We start from the raw sequence: 23,630 nt of genomic DNA on the forward strand, positions 1-23,630 counted from the left end.
ATACAGAGAATCCCCTGAGAAAAGACATAGAGAAGAGAGGGGGCTAATGGAGACTTCTAAAGGACTGGTAAAGGCATCCTGACTGTGAGGCAGCTCACTGGACATCACTAAGGTTCTTAGTAAGCAATGACATGGTGACAGGATGAGTAGTGGAAAGATTTATAGAATAGAAAGATGTATTATTGTAAATCTGAGTCAGAAAGACAGCCTTGCGGTTGAGGGCCAGAGCTGTGACTTGTTGACTTGGAACGCATCAGCCTGCAGGTATGGCTAAGATGGTAGGAGTGGACAAACACGCCAGGCATTAGGATGAAAGGGCAGAGAGCCAAGAATACACAGTTAGTTCCATCAACATTCAATACCCCAGCCGGGTGTTCCTTCCTTGTGAAATAACGGTTACTAAAGACTTGGTCTTTACCCTGAGGGAGCCAACTCCGTCATGGGGGCTTATGCAAGAAGAAAAGGCAACAAAAGTCAGAGAGGAAACCAAAAAAGATATTAAAAGACTCAAAGAGCACACACCCAGAAAGTCAAAAGCAGAAGTAACCTAAAGGAGAGGCAAAGGCACGTATATATTAAAGAAAATGAGAATTAGATACAAAGTCAATCTGAAAGTTTTTGAGGAGAAATCTGTGTATGCATGCAAATCTATAAACTATTAAGTATCTTTTCAAGTTTTAGAGTTTATGATCTATCTACATTTTGAGGAATGAGAAGATTTTAAAATGGAATTGCTTGCTAAAATGTGGCTTATTTGAAGAACACAAATAAAGATAGAATAGAATGCATATTTGTTATTTCGCCTTCCTCATGCTTCAAAAATAATCAAAACAACACACGTATATACACACACAAAACCCACAGGAAAGTACTTACCATCCTCTCTGTATGACTATCAAATTCATTCCCAGAATTTTTTTCTAAAAAAAACTTAAAATCATTCCTAAAGGAGATAAGTACTAATGGGGAAATTCAATAGCTTAAAATATATGCAAAAGCTTTGCTTCCATTTAGAAAGTATAGATTTTACTGTTCTTTTTTATTTTTAATGTAACTAATACAAAATTAAAATAACAGTCTACTTTCTTGATATAGGGATGTAGTCTACTTTCTTGATGAAGGATCACACACACACCTCTAATAAAAGCCATACCCAGAAAAAAAATATGCATTAATTGCATTTTATTTTGCTGGAGAGAAAAATGTCATTTAGTGTATTCTTATGTGGCTCCTTTCTAAAGCTTACATTTTTCATTTAGAAATTTAGTTCTGGCCTCAATGGTATCTAAATAAAATTTAGGTATACAAGTAATCCAAATATATTACATGTGTGAGAGACTTTAAGGATTTTATCAGATATCTAAAGACTAAAACTTACCAAAGTATATCTTCAAAGTAGCATTTCTAGAATTAAGAATAATCTCTCATTATCATCACAAAAAATACATAATCCAGTGTATGGTTTAACATATCATATTTATATTCATCAAACCAAGTTAATAATAAGAAGAATGGTTGATATTTATAGATCATCATTATATATCGAGCACTATCTAAGCATTTTACACATTTATGACATATTTTTTAAAAATTTTTTTAGTTGTAGATGGACACAATACTTTTATTTTATTTATTTATTTTTATGTGGTGCTGAGGATCAAACCCAGTACCTCACATATGTTATTTAATTCTCAGAATTAACTTTGGAGCCACATATAATTATTATTCTCATTTTATAAATTAGGAAACAGAGGCACAGAAAGCTAAAGAACTAGCCTACCACCTACAAATAGTAAAACTTAAAAATGAGTTCAGGAAGTTTGCTTAAAATTGCTGTGACTTTCATAAGTTGTATTGATGATACATGAATTTATATGTCACAGATTAGTTTGTTTTCTTAGTTATCTACCCTTTTCTCCTAATGTCTGATGTACTCATCTACCCTACAATCTTAACCATACCTACAGGTTGATGTATTCCAAATCTACAAGTTACATCTCTGAACCTCAACCACCGGGTTTTTTCTGAGTCAAGTTTGTCCCTTTTTTTTTTTTTTAATATTATCCTCATGCTAGTTCAAGTAAAAATGAGTAACTGTGACTTACCTTTATCAAAAAAACCTGGCAATCACTGATGTAGTCATATTCCAGTCCATCAAAAGAATGATAATGCCGGTCCCCATAGATTGTACACACAGCTGGGCAAGGATAATATGTGCAATTGAACATTCCTCGTCGACAAACACTATTAAAAAATAACACAAGTTACCTTACTAAGAAATTGGCTCTAATTGGTGTTTTTCAAGTTGCACAAAAATATAGGATGGTGTGTAGGCAAGAGCATTCACTGAGCCAATAACTCATAGAAATACTGCCAACTCATTCTCATAACACCTACTACATTGACAACTTAGGCATATGTTTATCCCCTCATTTAAATATATTGTTAGACAGAAAAATCAAGTCTATAGTTGTGCCTGGGTCACATGGAAAACAATTAATGAAATGAAAACTGAACATAGGTCTTTGAACATAAGTCTGATAGTGAACCAAAAAAGCAAAACACCATCTCCTGTATTTAAGTCAATTGAATACTTGACATGAGTTTAGAATCTTTGTCTCTATTTTAAGGAAATTATATTTCAAGTTTTCTTTTATGGTATTATTTTCATTTATTTCCAAACAGAAAAGCTACCATTAAATATGATCTCTTTGGAACATTTAGCATTTTCTTATACACTCAAGATACTTTTTCCTATTAAATTTTCAAATTGTCATATTTCTCATTTTTCTTCTAGGTTGAACAAACACGTAAAAACAATGGTGTGGTGCCCTTGTAGATAGTAGCTCTCCACCAAACTCCTGAATGCCTTTAAAACCTTATTTCCTCAAGCTTAATTTATACATCAAGTAAATTCAACAACATAATTGAAAGTCATACAATTGCTTAGGAAAGTTTTTGTGAAATTAATGGATCTCATTACCAGGTGTAACAAGGTGTAGCAATCACTTCTCCTGAGAGATACTCCCAGTCTTTCCAGATGCAAGGACAGCTTTCAGGAACATAGCACTTTCCCTTGTGCTCTGCCATCCTTCCAAATGAAGAAATAAGATAATCAGTACAGTCTGCTAAATCCAGTTTTAAAAAAAACCACTAATCTCATCATATTCAACACTGTCCTTTATATTTACTATAGCTGTGTAAGGCATATTCTATCTGATGAATTGGAGGATTGAATCCAGTCTTTCTCCCCACTTTTTAAATACATGTCACAGTATTAAGTAAAATGCCAGGCAAATCGACTACATGTGATATTTATACCTTTTTGTTATTCACATAATACGATTAAAAGAAGAAACAAAGGCCTAAATTTGTGATAAAGCAAGTTATTCTGAAAAAAATGTTTAAAGAGAAAGTAAGGACACCATCCTCACTATTTGCTACTTAAAAGATTATTTGTGGTGATCTCATAACTTTTTGATGAAATAGTAAGTTATGAAATCAATGACATTTTCTATTACAGGACATAGAACAAGCAAAAGCTTCTTTCTGAGCACTTAGAGTTAAAATCATGAGAATTTTGTTTAAGTGTGCTTTCAAGTAAAAATCTATCATATAAAATATTTCATGTTCTTTTTCATTAACATGATTTTTGAATGTTAGTTACTTTTGAGGTGTTATCTCCCTCTTAAAATGTCACTCTTTTATGAAAAAGTAACTAAATGTATCTTTAAATATAAAAATTAAAACATATATACAAATTTTGTTTTAATATATAATATAAATATTAATATGAAATTACTGTCAGAATAATTGATTTTAGTGTGTTAAAGTATTTTGATATGAAGATTAAATATATATTATATGTAGCATTTATTTCAATGCCCTCACTACAAATTGTTATTCAATATTAAAATTGTTTTCTAAAATCTTTCATAATTTAAAATAACTAATAAATATTAATATAAATAAGTAATAAATATGAAAGAGTTATATTATAAATATTATAATTTAAGTATATAATATAGTAATAAAATAGTAAATTTAAAATAATTTATTATGTAAATCCATGAATTAATTTATGAAATAATTTATTATTAATTACAATAAAATAATAAAAATAAATAGCTGCTAAAATAGAAAAAATATATCATTTTTCTCAATTTTTTTGAAGTATAATAATTCAATGTTATAAAAATTAACACAAAGCTGGGGATGCAGCTCAGTGGAAGAGCAGTTGCCTAGTGCCCACAGGCCCTGTTTGATCCCCAGCATGAGAAAAAAAAATTTAACATAGACACCTGGAATCCTGAATTCCTGCCCCTTCTCTCAAATAGAAATAATCACATATGTTTCTTTAGTGCTCAGCTGTCCTTCTCATAGTTCTTCTTACTTAGGATTGTGCTTCCTCTTTTGTGTATGCTGCCTATAATCTTTAGGAGGACCAGGAATATCCTGTCGATGTTTGGGTCTCAATGCCTAGCATATAGAGGTTATTCAGTTGTTGAGTAAAAATGAACAAAGAAACTTATGTGTACAAATGATTATGTATAAGCTTATGTGTATAAATTCTTTCACACAAAAAAAATACCCTAGATTTTAGAATCTTTCATCTCAACTCTCCCAAACTTCTTGTCATTCCATCTGAGCTTTGCATTTTCCTTCTTTCCAGAAAACCCTTCTCCTCATCATTTAAGTTTCAATTGAGTGCAGTCTTCTCAGTGCAATCTTTTATATCCCCAATCCCCACATATGCTCCCCCTTCTTAGTAATTTTTAAAAAATCTTTATTGGAGGGCTCATCACAATGAATTAAGCACTGATTAAAAGTCTTATAGTAATAACAGGAGCATCAATAACAAAAAACAATATTCTTGACTACTATGACCCAGACACTATTCAAACCATTTTAAATATGTCACTAACTCATTTTATCCCAGGTATAATACCCTATCGTTAGATACTGTTAGTACCTCCTCCTGATCCCCATAGTGTCCCAAACACTGGGTGTTTCATAAACATCAATTGTCTCACCTAAATGAACCTTCATACCCACCCAAAGTAGTGGTTTTAAAAATGATTATGTATGCTGGTGAGTTTTTTTATAACTAATCAAAAACTGGAAGTAGGAACAGCAGAGCACAAATCACTGTAAATTAACTTCTTTAAGTAGGTTTGGGTAGTGGGGTGTGTGATAAACATTTACTGACTCCTACCACATTACTGGTGTGCTGCACATGCTCAACCATCTGTGAAATAAATATCATGACATCCATTTTAAAAAGAGGCAATCAGTACGCCAAGTGAGAAAGTAACTCACCCTAAGGTTTACAACTAATGAGGAGGACCAATATTTAAAACTGTTATCTGACTTTGTCTACTATTCTACTTTCCATCTCTTCGGTCCACAGCAATTTCTGAACTAGAGTTATAAGGTCCTTTTATAGAGAATGAACTTCTGGCACTACCAGGCCCCATGAAAACAAGTGATACTAGGCTATTGTCCCAAAATGAGCCAGATAAGGTCACATGGAAGACAAAGAAAATCACATTGCCATAACTGACTTCATAATACAAGGTCCTGTTAATAAAATTATTTCCAAACCAATTAGAGGCCTCTAAGTCAATTTAAGCTATATTAAATACAATCACAGAAGGTAGAAGAGAATTTCTGTGTTCGTAATGAGATTTGGCCAATAAATAAATAGAACGAAACCAGAGGTATCAGTAAATAGATGATTTAAAAAACAATAATAGCATTAAGCACATTTTATGAAACAAGATTAGGAGATGATTTTAATCAGCCTTGAATCCCTAAGAATCATAATTAAATCAAATAAATCAAACAATAATGTAGGTTTTAATTTATTTACCATATAAAGGTTTATCTTTCCTTTTTCTTTTTATTAAATTTCCTCCTTGCTCATCTGTTCTATGGGCACTTGTTCTTTTGAGAACTTCTTTTCTCTGCCTCCTATGCCCTTCCTTTGTAAAGAGATTAATGCCAGTCCCACATTATTTGGCTCTTCAGTCTATTCCAGATGGGGGCCATTTAGACAAAGGTGATTCTCCTGGGAACCAAACCACAAGACTCTCTCTTCTTTGCTCATGGTTTATATGAGCTGATCCCCGGAATCTCTTTGTGTGGACATGTTCATGGAGGAAGAAAAGGTGACCTGTTTGCCTGAGATGGCTCTCCCTATGCGGGGCTCCTCTATTCACTACAGAGGAGGGAGGGCCTGGGAGAACAGATTTTATGTGTGCCTGCTAGGAAGCTATTAGTCTCGAGATTCTTTTCATCTTTCATGTGTATCAGCTTCTCTGCAACTGAAGGAAATTTACAAAGATAAGAGTAGATGCACAGCCATAAAACAGTGACTCATATTTATTGAGTGCCCCCTACACACCACATCTCACAATGCCTAATTGAGTTTCAAAAGGAATTTGCAAAAAGAATCCCTCAGCTAACTGTGGTAGAGTTGAGATTTAAGCTCCGGTTGTCTGAAGCCAGAGCTCCTACTCTTAACCAATTAATCTCTTAACCATTCCCCTGGTTAGCCTCAATGCACTATTTTCTATAACATCTTATGATAAGGCAATTGGCATCACTATTATAACTTAGTATCAACAAGTTACTGCAGCAACAAAATATATAGAAAATACATATTTGAATGTTTCAAATGAGGAGTGATTAGTTGTGTCAGTTTTCAAAAATCCCAGTTGAACCAGGGAAGAAACTCCAATTTCATCCTGAAATAAGTTCTCTCCTCAATTCAGTGTATTACTTTAATAATACTATACAACGGCCGGACATGGTGGTACATGCCTGTAATCCCAGCAGCTCAGGAGGTAGAAGCAGGAGGATTGAGAGTTCAAAGCCAGCCTCAGCAATTTAGCAAGGCACTAAGCAACTCAGTGAGATTCTATCTCTAATACAATACAAAATAGGGCTTGGGATGTGGCTCAGTGGTCAAGTGCCCTTGAATTCAATCCCCAGTACCTAATAATAATAATAATAATTAATAATAATAATAATAATAATAATAATAATAATGTACATTGTTACATGAACCTAGCAAAATAATTACAACAGTCTTCTTGCTACCAACTCAAAGTTAACCACTGATCGAAACAATAATGTTTGCTATTTCTGTAAATAATATTTTTAAGAGCTCTTATGCTTTCTGTCAAATCCTGAATGGTCTGTGTTATCAAGAAAAAAAATGTCTTACCCTGGAGCACAAACACAGCCACTTATACAGGGTGAAGATGGGGCACAAGTGAAGTTCATGGCCAAGTTTGCACATGTAGTCTCACAATTTACACCACCAGCTGGTAATTCAGGATGAGGAAATCTGCAGTCAAAATATTCCTTTCCTTCTGGGCAGGCATGAACTACAGAAATAAATCACAGATGAAATGCCCTTAACTTTAAATTTGCTCCATAGACAAATAATCCTATAGATTTGTCATTGAAACAAAAGTCACCCTAGAGTATTGCACCAGTTTTGATGCTCTTATTAATTCTATGATTTTTTAAATTTAATTTTATTTTTTTAGTTGTTGCTAGACCTTTATTTAATATTTATATGCAGTGCTGAGAATCAAACACAGTGCTTCACACATGCTAGACAAGCACTCTACCACTGAGCCACAACCATAGCCCACCATTCTGTGATTTTTAGTTGATGGGCTTACAAATATTCCCTAGGCAGCTTCTCTTTAGTCACGAAAGCTTCCAAAACTCAAAATATGAGTTTAAAATCCATAGCTGCCTTCCATAAGGCAGTAACTAATTCATTTATAATTTTCTGAGGTCACGAAACAGGCTATTTTGATTAATTCAAATGTGTATTTAAAATTTTTGAGGGCTGAGAAAACAATATATATTTAAACTTTTACAAAGCCACAACAAACACAGAATATTTCTAGATCTTTCTTCACGATGAGTTATTACTTTCATCCCTATGTTGTAAATATACAGAAGTGAGTGTAATAAAAGCCAAATCAGCACTGCCTGTTCTCCAGAGAGCTTTTGGGTTCTCATGGATCAATAAGGCCCCTTATGTGGGACCCAAAAGATAAATCTTAAGGATTCTTAAGGATGAGAAAGCTGGCTACCAGGGGTTCCCCTTTTAACTATACATCACTCTGAAGCAAATGGGGCAAAGCAGAAATGCCCTACTGAATATAAGTGTGATCCATCTCTTCTGTAAAGAAGCCCTATATTGACCTGAATACTCAGAAAATAAATCTAGTGCATATAATTCAAAACTAATTTACAATAATATATAATTGGCCATTCAAAAATTAATAAAGCAACAGCTCACTATTAATTTTATCAGCCTACCTCTTCCTGTCCAATATAAATGAAAACAAGCATTATTATTTGTGTGGAATTTCTCCATAGTTGCTAAGAATTGGGGGCTCTTTCTTTGTATGATGAAAACAGATATATAGGATCCCCTAAAACATAAGATCTTCAAGAAAGCTATTCAAGTGTAAAATGACGTCTAAGGAGATATGACAACAGATGTCCTTTTATATGCCATTTTTAATAGATTGCTACCAGACCCAGATCCTTGCTACTCATAATGTAGTCCAGGAACGTGTAGCATTGACATTGCCTTGGCCATTGATAGAAATGCAAAATCTCAGGTATTGTCCCTGACCTACTGAATCACAATCTGCATTTTAATAAGATTCCATTGGTTTCATACACATTAATATCTGAGTAGTGCTGGTCTAGAGTAGAATGTCTCAATTTCTGATTTTGTAATGGGTCACAACAAGTGTCTAGACACTATCCCTAAAGCCTTTGGGGCACCTAAAGGTCCCAGGCAGGCAGCATTTAGGCAGCATCCCTGAGCTGACCAGCTCTGCCCTAGGCAACAATATACGCTCACCCCAAACTGTCCTAGAAATATGCTAATTATCAATGTGAAAAAGTTGGGGATCACTGGAGCATCATGTTGGGAAACATTGCAAGGCTGCATCCGGGCACATGGGCAAGGAGGGCTGTGGTAGACAGAGGATTTCTACCAGAAGACCAGGGTCAGCACCAGATTGCATTCTCCTTGAGGAAAACACTGATTTGGAACTCACCAGTGGAGGGCGTTGCTGATTCATCACATTGCACAGTCCCATTTGAACACTGGCTAGAAGTAAAGAAATAGTTAACTTCTGAATCCAAATCTCTCTCTCTTTTTTTTTTCCTGTTGCAACAATAATTTAATGTGAAAGAATTGAATACATATACAAACGTTACATTTTTTCCCACAACATTTTTTACAAATAAGTTATTACCCTAGGTCCAACTTTACAGCTATTTCAGTATAACCTATTTTTATCCAACAGCTTTATGTATGGACCATTGTGAGAGGCATAGGGATAAAGACCCAGATTAATTGTCTTGACCCAAGGGCTTATATCTTGCTAGGAGAGGAAAATAGACAATAATTTATGCAGTGTGATATCTGCAATACAGAAATAGGTTTAAGAGATAGCAAAAACAAAACAAGATATTTTAAAATCTGTTAGCAACTGACATCAGGGTGGTCAAAGGTGGTAAAGCCTGAACAATTTGAAGAATGGATGGCAGTTACGACATGGACAAGGTAGGAAGGCTCTAACACTAGATGGAAACACAAACTACGAGGGTAAAACAGTGTTCTCTCTGACTAAGTGCCATGAGGTGAGGATGGTAAAGGAGGCAGATGCCAGGTCCTACTGAGATGCTATCTTGAGTTAAGCCATATGGCTGGCTGGAATTTTAGGAAATTCATTCTGACAGCAGCACTGAAAACAGCAGCAAGACTGTTTACCACTGTTATAAGAAAACACCCTTGCTTGCTTGCTTGCTCCCAATCTCACCATGGAACCTCTCTCCACACAAACACACACACACACACACACACACACACACACACACACAGAACATCCTGTGAGGCCATCTTTCACAAGGCCCTCCCCAGAAGCTTTCATGGGTGCTAGGCTCTTGGGCCTCCAAAACTGTGAATTAAATAGGCCTCTTTTCTTCTGAAGTGCTCAGCCTGCGATATTTTGTTATAGCAACACCCACCCCCCAAAAAACATGAAGATCATTTTGAAAGATCTAGAGAAGAGAGGTTGAAAGACATTACTAACATAGAATGAGAAGAAAGGAATGGATATCAATTAAACATAAAGAACGAAATTAGGGAAAATCCAAAGTTGTTGGGGATTTGTTGGCTAGATGTGTTGAGTAGGAGAAAGGAGTCAAAGATGACTCTCAGATTTTAGTTGGGGAAACTATGTGAATAGTAGTGCAATCTACTAGAGAAAGATCCAAGAGCTTAAGTGGGGGCAGGAGGAGGAGATGGAGACAACAATAAGGAAAGCTGAGTATAAATGATATCCTGCTGTAGATGCCAAGTCAGTTACAGCGCTGTCTGCAGTACAGCAAGCTCAGCAAGGTCAGTATGCCTGGGATTAAATCCTAGCTTTGCCATCAAGTTGCTTAGCCACTCATGCTTCATTTTCCTCACATATAAATTGGCATAAAGCAAAAGCACCTATCTCAAAGGGTGAGAGTGATAAGAGTTTAATAATAAATGTAAAACACAGAATGGTACCAGGACTACAAAAGGTGCACAGTAATGGCTAGAGACTATGGTTGTTATTACCATTATCTCACATTCTATTATTATCGTAGGCATCTATGGTGCACCTGAAAGAGGGAGGTTAGCAGTTGGATAAAGATAAATGTGGACTGCTGCACAGACGTGCTTGTGTTTTTAATAGGCAGACTACAATTGAAGTGTAACAGGCCAGTTACAACTGGATAACAGTGTTATCGTACAACGTTTGCTGTCCCTGGGGAAGAGGTGCACTTACTCCTGTATGTGACATCATTCAAATCTTTTTTGAAATTGCCTTTTATGAGCTGGTAGATAAACTATGAAACTAAAACCCTTAGTAATAAACAGTATATGAGTACCAATCCCACCTGTAATTTTAGTCAAAGAACTAAAATTAATTAAAAGGCTTTTGTTTTGCTGTGTGACAAGTTCAGAACTCTGTCATGCAGTGATGAATACAAGACTCAGGCATTCCATATTATTTGAATGTAATTTATGCATGTATTTAATATATTCATTGAAACTTACCATAAGCCTGAGGGTGTTGGGATGAGCTCCCCAGGCTGATAAATGCTGCCCCTATAATGACACCGGCAGTGATATCTACCACAGAAAAACAAGGTTAAGTAAATAAAATGGGATCTGAATTCTGTCAAGTCACTAAAAGTACACCCTGTGTTCTTAATAGGTCATTGTTAGGCATATGCTCAAGTTGTCATTATTCACAAATAGCAGAAATTGTTTAAATATAGTCTTATGTGGCTTCAGATTTTGTTTTTCAAAATACAAATCACAAACTGTCTTAGTTTAGCTACAAGAAAAGTCACTGAATGCACTTCAGAGAAGCACAACTAATAAATCATTTAGCACTGTGTGTTACGACCAAAGTCTTCACCTCATGTGGAAACTGAGAAACTTCTGAGTGCTGACAGACATTACAATCCTGCTACTAAAATGTGCTACATGACAGTGAAACATAAGCCCTGTTATTGATTTGGATATGTGAAAAGCAAGTAGGAATAAACTTAGGATTAACTGTCAGATTCCTTAGCTCCTTCTGTAGCTATTTGTGAATATAAAAACACAAAGGGAGTGGGGAAAGGCATTAAGAAATATTAAAGAAATAAGCAAGCAAGCCCATTTGACTTATAAGAATAAAAACATTAAAAACGGATGGTATCAACCCATTTCCATGACTTACATGGGCACACAAAAGTTAAGGGTATCTTCATAAAATTTGCCTTCAGGACAGTTACAGCCTTCAGCGCAGTCATCATTGCACTGTTCCAGGGAGGAGAGAGAGGTGCAGGAACGGCGGCAAAATGAGGAACAGTGATGATACAACATGCCCTTTTGGCATGCCACAGCTAAAGACAAAGGAAAGTCACTTGAGAAAGATGTCCACAGGGCACAGAAACAGGGTACAATTACTTAAAGATTCAGGATGGACACAAATCATGAAAAAAAAAGCTATTTTACATGGATTAGCATAGAACATTCCAGAATCCTACAACAGTAAATAAATAAACAATTCTTGGCCTTAGTAAAAGTATAACAGAAGAATAAAATTTCTATTTTGAAGTCATTTTAAGTGTGATACTGCACCATTCCTGGAGGTACTACAATACCAGGTCGATGTATGGAGTGGATGGAGTAAGCTCCTATTCCACCTCCCTGCTCCAAAAATCCATTTAATATATTGTCCACAGATAGAGGATGTATCAAATATTAAACTGATAAGAACAGATATTTCACTTGATCTTTAATATGTAAGGTTTTCATACATCTGAATAAACTTTCTTTTTCTCCAATTTGAATCTCGGTATTATTATACTGTCACCATCATTGTTAGAGCATTCTTTAAACCTAGGTAAACTTTCAGTCTTCTACAAAGAAGACAAATTTTGACTTTATTGATGCCCATTCATAGTTTTGTTTTGTTTTTTATTCTCCTTTTTAAAAATATTTTTAAAGTTGTCAATGGACTTTATTTATATGCAGTGCAGAGAATCGAACCCAGGGCCTCACACATGCTAGGAAAGCGCTCTATCACTGAGCTACAACCCCAGCCCTTTTTTCCACTTCTTAATCATGTTTATACTTTTCCCAAAACCCTTCCAATTTCTCCAAACAGACAGATTATGGTAGACAAACAGAGATATTCTAAAAATGCACTTGTATAAACACTAAAAAGTTTTGAATAAATAAAACATAAATGCAATTATTTTAAATATATAATGGGAGGATATCCCAGATGCCAGAGATGAAGGGGGAATGAAAATCCAGAGCTGTGAGAGCTGGAGGGGAGGACTGATCCTAGTAATCCTGGATCTCAGAAACAGAAGAAAAAAAAAAAAGTTGGTCCTTTACTAAGTGAGGAATTTGGAGACCTTTAACTCAGATGCTCAAAGAGCAGCACTCTCAGCTGAAAGGAAGGACCAAAGCAGGAGTCAGAAAATTTCCTCTCCAAGGGGCCAAATATTAAGAATTTTCAGTTTTGTAGACAGTAGTATCTCTCACAACTATTCAACGTTTTGTGCTTGAAGCACAAAAACCCCCAGAGACCACATGTAAACAAAGAAGCAGGCTTTTCTCCAAAGAATTTCATCCACAAAAGCACAGGGGCCCCAGGGGTGTGGCTGGCTAATGCCTGCAATTGATGAAATCTGCTAATATGGTACAGAAAGAAGCTAGGAAGTGTCTGTGACAGATGTGATAAAATAAAGTTACCTGTACAAACTCATAATGCCAGACACATTCTGTGCAGATTTGGTATATGAATTTATATTATTTTTATATTTATATTATTTTTTTTCTCAGAAAGCTAAAGCTAAGCAATTACCACCAATACTGGCCAATGATACTCCTGGAATAACAATGCTTTGTGAAACTACTGTGGGAGTAGAGAGGTAGACAGAGGAGTTCCCCCAAAACCTGAGTCCAACAGATTTAATTGGGGACCTGATAAAGATTTGTGAATAAAAAAGTTACCAGACACACAAGGAACCCATCCTTTTTAACTACAGATCAACTTGCCACTGTATCACATGATGCCTTTCCATACTTTTCAATATTTAAATATGACATTTTCATCCTAAGAATTTTTTCAAAATGTTCTAATTGTTTCTGATGCACATATCAAACATAATTACACTCTGATTTTGCTTACAGCATAAACAATCAAAAGTTCTTGGTCTTATCCAACATATCTCCAATTTTAGGGAACAAAATACTTCATCTGTTTTTCATGTTTGTACACTATTTCAAATAACTTACACACAATATTGAGACTTTAAAAAAATAATAAGAGCAATAATTGTAAAAACAAAAATCTCTAATGTGTTTTTTGATAGTCTTTATCGGTGCCATCAAACTCACCACAGAATGAAATCTGAGCTCTAAAGTCGATGGGAACTCCACGCTGACCACAGAGGTAGGCATAGTGGGCAAGAGCATTGCACAGGCAGGGGCTCCCACACTTGCATGCATCGTGGCGGCATAGCTGATAGTACAGCCCAGGGCTCACGTAGATGTGGCAAGAAGCAAAGAGCTCCTGGTGGATGACATCACAGTGCGCTGCATACCCAACTAACAGGCAAAGATTCCCATTAGCATCTCATTTACTAGCCCATATCTTACCCCTAATTACCAAGTTCCAGAACTATTCAAGCATATTCAAGCATCCTTGATTTCCTACTGAAGCATTCCATGTTGCACATCACTTTAAATGAGAGTCAACATACCCAGCTTCTACAGGCTTTTTTGTGTGTGTCTGTTTATGATTTTGGTAATACTGATAACAGCATTTAGTACATATTTAATAGTTTTTTTAGCCAAAAATATATCAACAACAAAACATATTTTTGTACTTGGATGATAGGAGTAACAAAAGGGTTGATAGAAGCAGGAGCCTTAATCACCCATTGCCTGAGGACCATCTGAGGAAACCTGCTATGAAGAACTAGGGAATATTGAGAGGCTTATCTCCAGACAACCACACATAATGAAAGTGGTTCCAGACTATGGATGTAAGGATAATATTATAGAAAATACAATTATCCAGGAAGGATGAAGAATCATTTCACTCCACTGGAGTCTCTAAGGTGAATGGTAATGTGGCAGATACCACATAATCACTGAACTCAATGTTGGCACAATGCATAGTATGCAATGCCTGGCAGACATTAAGAGCTTAATCATGCTTGATAAATGAATCTATGAATGTAAGAATAAAAGTAATGAATAGAAATTAGGCATTGGATTAAATGTTAAGGGTCACGGAGCTATAACTGCCATTATCTCATTTAGAGGCAGGTCTTTATTATCATATCTTGAAATCTATTGATTTTTTCCCTTGAGAATGACTGGCCAGATATAATCCTTTATTGAATTAACAAAACAAGTTTGGCAAAATAATCTAGATCCTATCTTGCTGAAAAAGACTAGGTCTGTGGTTCCTTAATGTAGTGCTCCTGGGTTGCCATGGTTTCCTTCAGGTATAGCTAATCAATCTTTACATTGTCATTGTCTTTGAGAGAGCAGATAAGCTGCTAGACATCAGAATTTTTTCAATACTAAGGAATTATGCTAAACTTATTTGGTTGAGAAATTTAAGTATACTAATTATTAGTAAGGAGACATGGTAATTGCCTACATTTTTACATTTTTTCCCCTCTGAGTATGCACATACATCTGAAAATAAGGCATTTAGACTTAGCAGTATATTGTTGGTATACATATTTCTAACACAAAGGGATCCTGAACGAGCAATATAATATATGAATGAGACCATTATTGTGTGCCCTAAGGATATGTCAACCAAAAGATATTTCTACTGACATTAAGTAAAGGGTAACTCAAGAACATCTTTGTGGGAAAAAAAAAAACTTCAGAATACAGAGTAGCTATTGACTTTTGTATATTTATTTTCCTTTCTTTGAGGATCTTCATGAATTTACCCATTCAAAAAAATTTTTCAAAGTATCACAGTTCATGGCAAAAATAAAGGAAGATAATATCTAAAATATACATTATAGAAGACATAGAGCATGGGGGAAGAGTGATGGAAAACATAGCAAAATGACATATAGTAACAGATATAACTGGAGAAGAAACAAGAGGGAAACTGACTTTACTAATTGAGCTCTATTTAAACTTGTATATGCTATTAAAAAATAAACTTGTTGAAATATCAAGGATGAAATCTAATAATGAAGAAACAAACCAAATAAGACTATCTGAAGAAAAGGTAGGTTAGTAAAATATAGGGTATAGAATTGAGAAAAATGTTATTAAATAGGCATGAGATCAAAAGTAGTAAGTAAATCATAGGGGCCAAAACCTCTAATCTAGCCGTCTTTAGATAGGAAAATCAATTAAGTTAACAATCTTCTTCAACTTTAAAAGCTATCTCAATTTTCTTCTTTAGAAAAAGTATTGACAGCAATATTATCTTGTGGTTTTTTTCAATTCACCAAAACAATAAGTTATTAATAAAAACCATGACAATCAACAGAATCTTCCCATACAACCACTATAAAATCTAGAAATTGTATGTGAATGCCTAACCAATATTAGTTTTAAATTAACTATGTAAAAATGTTAAATCAGCCAAACAATTAAAGGAAAAGGTTAAAATTATAAGAATATTTATTTAAGCATGTACATTTTTATTTATAAAGTAATTTTACCAAAAAGAAATCTCCTTTCACTGAGAAATGAACTAGACTTTTAACATGGTTTGTTGCAGCTTTAGTTTAAAAAAATACACCCCCAAATTTTTCATATGTCAGTTGCATTATCATTGCAAATTGGAATTCTGGGGCAAACTGACATCCGCCTAACAGTCCCAGACCATCTTTGGGTGACTGGCTTCCTGCTTATGGAGTTACAACATATGTTATGAGTAGGAATGGTGATGGGCGTCAATAAGATCTCATGATGGGATTGTCATAAACAGGAGAATCACTAAGTTATCACACTATAGAACAGAAGTCAAACATCCCAGAACTATCACATCATTATTGAAGTATTTCCAGAGACTTTTCTTTAGCATTCAAATATTTCAAAAGCTCCAAAATGCTAACCAACAATTGGGAAGAAGGGATTTCTTTAAACACCTAAAATAAGTAATTTTGTGAGTGCAAAAGAGTAAATAAAAGTCATTTTCTGTTCTTTTTTATAGCCTCAATTACATGCAGTTATAATTTTAAACAAAAATATATAAGGAATGGTACTGACTTAGCATAATAAAGAAAATTGGAATTTAAAATCACCATACAATTTCACAAAATTAGAGCAGCATATGGAACATTCTTCCTAAGTTTACATGCAAAAAGGAAGACTTACTGTTTTGTTGATTAATGTTACAGGGGTCTACCATTGGCACATGAACAGGTGCGAAACAGGTGGAGGAAACCCTCCATGCATTTGCATGAAGTTGTGGGGTTCCTTCTATCATGCCTGAGGGAGAACTACAAAGCAAAGAAAAAGTTCACTCATTCATTTTATTAGTTCATAATCTTCAAATATTTGTATAATAGAATATTATTTTTCTTAATGTACAAAAAAATCTTAGAGCTTCAAATTTTCTGCCAGTTTTCAAGAATGTAGTGATAATAGCTTCCTGCTTTTGAGAGTTTACATTGTGCCAACTTGTTGGCCTACAGGATTCTATTTAATCTTCACCTCAATCTATCCCTGCTTCTACAGAGAAAGCAAAGCAAAAATTCAGAAAAATATTAAATTTCATTAAGCTAATTAATGGCAAAACCAAGATTCAAATCTAGTTTTCATTGAGTCAATCAAACATTACTCACAAAACCAAAGTTTTAATGTGTGTTGTTTAAGTGCATGTGGAGACAAAGGTGTGGGTAGTTCAGATGATTATTTTCAGGCAAAAGATAAACGTCTCAAAAAATAAATAAGCTATATTTTTGGTTGAACATATCAATTTCCATTATGAATCCTGACATACTGAAGTTCCATCATGAAGTAAGCAAACCAAAAGAATATTCCAAGAAAACAGTATGAAAGACACCTTTTGTCCAAGTTTGCTCACTTCTTCAGCTTCCTCAACAAACCCAAATTGAAGAAAACCATCTAGCATTCTGAAATCAGATTTAGAAACCACATCAGTGTTTAGGAGCCAATACACAATTCCATCTCCAGCAGCCATCAAGATTTATTTGATTCAACAACAAACATTTATTAAGTGACAGTCCCTACTGGACACTGTGCCAGACACTGTCAAAACCACTTATATGGAATTAAGGTAAACTCAGTCTCCTTTTGGAAGCATTTGACCACACCACAAGTCCTGACTGCATTAATTGCCACAACAATTAGAAAGATAGGCTCTTCCTAAATTATTAACATTGTCCTTTGGTAAGTACTTTGGTAAGTCTTTAGCTCAACCACCCTCAATGAAGTTTCCTCACCAGAATGCCTGAGACAGGAAAGAAACAGAGGGGCTTCACAAGTCATTCCACAATGCTCATCCAATGCCCATCCCACCCTCTCCTTCCTTTTCTATTATTCCTCAAAGTCAAACCACTCTGGAACTGCGAAGAATTAGAACAAACATCTGATTCAAAATCTCATTGGTTCAATTGCATGACCTACACTAGCTCTTTCTTCTTGTTTTGTTTTTTTTTTCCCCTCCACTCCCCTCCCCTTTTCTTCCCTCCCAGGGACAATAAAACAGTTTGGGATGATGCACATAGTCAGGGTTCCCAGGAGGAACTGATCCAGAGCCCTGCTCTATTTCATTTAGTTTTACTTATAACAATAAATACCAAAAAAAAAAAAAAGAATTAGGAGCCAAAATATAGACTTATTTACTTATTATATTTCATTTTAAAAAATAGCCTTTCAGCTCAACATACTTGATTTACTATAACAAGGCACGTAAAATAAATTTTCAATTAATAATTTCCATTAAACTATGTTTGCAGATTCACATTAACCTTTGTGAAGCAAAGAATTTTAACTACTTTAGTTGGAAAGCTAAACAGTGTTCAAAAGTTATCTCTGACTCTGAAATATTATCCTGTACTCTTATCGCGCCTGAATGTTTATGCATGGAGGAGACTGGTGCCTTAGAAAGTGGCAGACAGATCTGCCATCTGTTAAACACTGACAGCTAACCCATTCTGACAAACAAGGCAAAGAAAGCAGGCTTAATATCTTTTCTGAACATCTTAACCAAGCCTCTTGATGTAGTATCTGTTTTTCAAGTAGGATAAAGATATTAATATTCTGACCCACAAGTAAATAAAACAAAAAATTATCTACAAACAAATTAATCATACAGGAGATAAGATAAAAGAAATTCTTTTTAATTTCAAAAAAATTTTTAAATGATACTTCTCCCAACCCATTCCAAATTTTCTTCTCAATACCTCATCAAAAGTTCTGCTCAGTTCAATTTGTCTGTCCAATATATACAAGATTCCTATGAATATAAGGGCTGGGATGTGGCTCAGTGGTAGAGCACTTGCCTAGCATGTGTGAGGCACTGGGTTTGATTCTCAGCGCCACATATAAATAAATGAATAAAATAAAGATCCACCAACAATTAAAAAACATATATTCCTATGAATATAAGAACCAAGGATATAATCCTTAGTCTCACAGGTCTTGCAGTTTGGTGGAAACCAAACAAATAAAAAAAAAGGATTTTCACAGACAATAAAATTAGAATTAATTTTATCTGATGGAATATAAACTAGCTTTTAGAAGCAAATAACGTCTTAATTGGGTTTAACAATAAGCAAAAGCTCATGAGGAAGATTAGGAGGGGGAAACAAACCCAAACAGAAAAAAAGAGTATGTGTAAAAGTATTTAAAAAAAAAAAAAGCCTGCTATGTGGAGAACAATTCCCCTGGGAAATTTCCCTTGACTTCTCTGCCCCAATGACCTTCTTTTAATTCCTGCTATGCTTTTAACTACAAACACAAAGCTCAACATTTAATTTTTTAAAATTACCTCAGTATTTTTATGTATTTATTGGTAAATACCTTGCCTAGCACTAAACAGTTCTTCTTTAAATTTTTTTTATTAAAGTCTGGTTGGCAAATAAAAATTGTATATATTTATGGTGTGCAAAGTAATGTTTTGGTAGTATATACATGTGCCCACTGTGAAATGGTTAAATGAAGCCAATGAACTTATCTGCCACCTCACCATGATCTTACAATCTTTGTGTGAGAACACAGAACATCTACTCTCTCAGCAATTTTCAAGTATATAATATATTAACTCCAGACATTATGCTGTATAATAAATCTCTATACATCCTCTCTAACTGAAACTGTTTCCTTGGACTAACATCTCCCATCCAGCCTCTCCCTTCCTCAGTCCCTAACAACCACATACTTTTTTACATTTTCAGATTCCAAATATTTCTTAAAGGTTTTGATCCCCTCCCAACCTGCAATACCAGTACCTTGAGGAGGTAAACCATGTCATCCTGCTTAAATTGCTCTCACTGTGCTTTTAGCAAAATAACAGTTGCTCAAAACATCTACACTAAATTATGCACTGCTTGTTTTCACGGGTATGTGATGAGTGTTAATTTTAAGGGAGGGATACAGGTGTATTTTATTGCTTTTCTTCCAATGCAACACAAACTTCCATAAAATACAAATAAATTTAGATACAACATGTGCTTTAAAGCTATCATTACTACCAAATAATATTCATAATTTAAAGTATAACTTACTGCCACTAATACAAAATTGCATTAAGATGTTTTAAAAGGCTGCACGTTTTCAAAAATAACATACTATTAAGTATTGATAGGAAGTAGAGAACAACAGTTAGTAGTTAGACCAAAGGCTGAGTCAACACTGTCAATATTCAAAGCCTAGCTCTAGTATATGAGCTAAATGACCTTGAAGATTTATATGCTACTTTGAGATCTTGGTTCCTTTCCTTATATATGAAACAAAGACACTAACCAGGGGATTGGTATACAATTTAAATATGATGATCTATGTTAAGTTCTTTAAACAGTGACTGCTAAGCTCCTTTTAGTTAAGTAAACATTTTTAATGAATTTATATCCTCTGAATTGCCAGTCATTAAATTCAGTTGACTATTCATAAATCATACTTACAGAAAATCATCCCTTATATTTCCATTAAATGTGCCACACAGACCTAATGTTCTTCTCCTCCATGCACTAGTGAGTTGAATATAAATTCTTTCCCCATCTATAGCAAACAAGATCTTTAAGCCAAATGTGGTTTTTAGAAGAATAAATAATGATGACAGAGTTTGAATCTCAACAATTCCTAGGGAATGAAAAGAACATATATAAATCAGTTTTAAGACATATAGGCAGTGTTCAGAAATGTTAAAGTATGATTCTTCTTCTAATGGACTGGGAAGTGGGGGCGGCAGGTTTGAAGTTCCTTCCTGAGCCCTGGGGCCAAAATTTGCTACCTTATGCTGCTTTCTTTTCTTCCATTTCCCTTTCTTTCTCCTACTTTTCTAGATTGTCAGTAAATCAGTGGCTTTTGCCACCTGACGAGTTGTTCTTCATTGCCCCTGTATCCTTATTACAAGTTTGGCCATCCATCTGATCAAATAAGGCAGAATCCTGAGACTCATTCTTTGATCACTCTCTTCCCCTCAGTGCCATTTCCAACTAACCTCAGTCTAATCCACAACTAATTTCAGTCACTACGCCTTCTTTCCATCTCTACTGTCACCACCTTATATCAGTTCCTCCTATTTCTTGCATGCCCCACTTTACAACATCCTAACATTGTTAGTGTCTCTTGTCTAGTGATCTGCAAAGTCACTTCCACACAGTTGTCTTTGTAATCTATCAAAGAAATCACAAAAGCTACTTAAAACTCATTGTTTCTTTGCTTGAACCCATATGAGATTACCATCTTTGTACATAAAATTGTCAAATAATGATAATTTCATATTTGACTCCATTTGAAGTTCAAGTTCCTTACCATGATACCTGTGTAGCATCAGTATGTAATTTGTAATACAACTTGGAACATTTCTGAGAGTTTCACTCTGATATTAAAAGAAAATTATTAACAACTATGCTGTAGTCCAGTCATAAACAGGGCTTGTTCCATGAAACCACCATGTATGAGGCCCAATAGACAAGGGTTTTCCAGTGTCATCCCCACCTACTTTCCTAATCTCATCTCTGGACATTTTCCACTTTACCCTCTCCATGCTATAGCAGTGTCAAACCAGTTAAAGTTACCCCTACCCAACTCACCCAAGTCTACACCACCCAGCTTTTCATGGACCATTTTCCCCATCTTTACCCCATGTGTTCAATGCTAAGTGAGATGTTACCTCCTTCAGATAACTTTCCAGACCTTTACTCCATGTTCCTCCTATCCCAGGGCTGCATGGGCTATACCTTATTTAAACCTACAAAGTTTGCCTACAAATCTTTGAGTGTATCACATGTTGCTGGAAACATCCATTTGCCTCTATCTCGTCCCTTCCAAACTAAGTTATTAAACATTAAATCCCATAAACATGGTAGTCTTTGTTCTTTCTAACTGAGGACCTGGTGTCACAAAGGTACCCAAAAAATACAAGGTAGCCAGCCCCTGGGAAAAGACACCATGTAGGTTATATTTGTTGCTGTTTCTAATGTATAGAAGGTGCAGCATTAGCACTGTTTCCTACCTTTCAGATTAAAGCCTTGGTTAGGACTGGTGAGGATCTGTCCTCCCCTACTAAGGGTCACTTGTTTGTTAAAATCATCCTCCAGAATTAGAGTTATAGACTGCAGGCAGACCAAGCCAAGATTCTGCATAAAAATCAAATTATCAAAGAGAGGAAAGAGAGGGAGACACAGACATTGAAAGAGACATGGTAGATGGGAAAAGGGGAGGGAGAGAAAAGAAAGAAAGGAGAGAATGCCTGTAAATATATTCTGGTATACAGAAATCTTGAGCATAAGTAATATAATAACATGACTGCTACATAATCCATGCCATATAGTCCCACTCCCAATAAAACATATCTATGGTACATTAAATATGTAATAAACATACATATATTTTATATAAAATATTAAATAAAAATGTTTTCAATAAAGTACCTATTGTTTTCCATAGTATATAGCTAAAATACTTTTCAAAACTCATATAACTGGTATATTTGACATATAAATTTCAATAAAGAACATAACCAAAAGATTTAAGATTCCATTTAGAAAGCTAATTCAGACACTGGTAAATTGCAAAGAAAAGAATCAAAATGGAAAAAAATAAAAAAAGTAGTTCAGAATATTTGTTGGAAATAACTATTTTACATTGGAATAAAATTGAAAATTCTAAAGGTTTTAGCAAATTTTTGACCACCTATTTGAGAGATGAATAAAAGATCTTGGCTTCTTCATTTACAAAGTATTTGATGTTTGTAGTTTCAAGAAAATATCAAAAAGGTATATCTCAACATATTAAGAAAACCACTATATCTGTTTAGAATAATAAGAAACCTATTCAATCCTATCAAAAAATCATATCTGGGGCTGGGGTTTTGGCTCAGTGGTAGAGCCCTAGCCTAGCATGTGTGAGACACTGGATTCAATTATCAGCACCACTTATAAATTAAATAAATAAATATCCATTGACAACTGAAAAAAATATTTTAAAAAATTATCTCTGTAACATGGTTTTGGAGTAATCAAAAATCTAGGCCCATTGTGCAATCATGCATGCAATTTTCAAAGTACAAATACCACTTAAAAAAAGAAAAAGCAATTAAATTTTAAATAAAAAAATTGCAATTAAATATGCAGTATTTATCTAGTCCAAGATATATTTGTTTTCACATTGTAGTATCTCTGAAATCAGAATTCATCATAAACAAAGATATGTCATGATTAATAGCATTTCTTCCTTTCTTTTGTACATCTCAATAATCATTGTCTTCTTAGTTGTGAAGACAATAACCATATTCATTCATGTTACTATTCTTAATTTAGATATGAAGTTTAAGTTGAAAAATGAATAT

General features: G+C 34.6%; 1 protein-coding gene and 1 non-coding gene across 3 annotated transcripts in view; both read right to left on the bottom strand.

Moving 5' to 3' along the window:
- The window catches only part of Otogl (otogelin like), a 122,607-nt gene that overhangs the window by 66,450 nt on the left and 32,527 nt on the right, over positions 1 to 23,630 (bottom strand). For both annotated transcript variants that reach the window (XM_027929595.2, XM_027929578.2), the window contains exons 16-25: positions 22,296 to 22,419; positions 20,740 to 20,917; positions 16,967 to 17,091; positions 13,997 to 14,206; positions 11,820 to 11,985; positions 11,147 to 11,221; positions 9,105 to 9,157; positions 7,232 to 7,394; positions 2,984 to 3,091; positions 2,106 to 2,244 (exon numbers count right to left, since the gene is read on the bottom strand). In XM_027929595.2, the coding sequence (XP_027785396.2) occupies positions 2,106 to 2,244; positions 2,984 to 3,091; positions 7,232 to 7,394; positions 9,105 to 9,157; positions 11,147 to 11,221; positions 11,820 to 11,985; positions 13,997 to 14,206; positions 16,967 to 17,091; positions 20,740 to 20,917; positions 22,296 to 22,419 (1,341 nt within the window). The remainder of the gene's footprint in view (positions 1 to 2,105; positions 2,245 to 2,983; positions 3,092 to 7,231; positions 7,395 to 9,104; positions 9,158 to 11,146; positions 11,222 to 11,819; positions 11,986 to 13,996; positions 14,207 to 16,966; positions 17,092 to 20,739; positions 20,918 to 22,295; positions 22,420 to 23,630) is intronic.
- On the bottom strand, positions 12,213 to 12,396 carry LOC114088797 (U2 spliceosomal RNA). The gene has a single exon (XR_003582061.1). It is a non-coding gene; the product is annotated as a U2 spliceosomal RNA (small nuclear RNA).

The sequence above is a fragment of the Marmota flaviventris genome, chromosome 3 (assembly GCF_047511675.1).
Source record: "Marmota flaviventris isolate mMarFla1 chromosome 3, mMarFla1.hap1, whole genome shotgun sequence".
Lineage (NCBI taxonomy): Eukaryota > Metazoa > Chordata > Mammalia > Rodentia > Sciuridae > Marmota > Marmota flaviventris.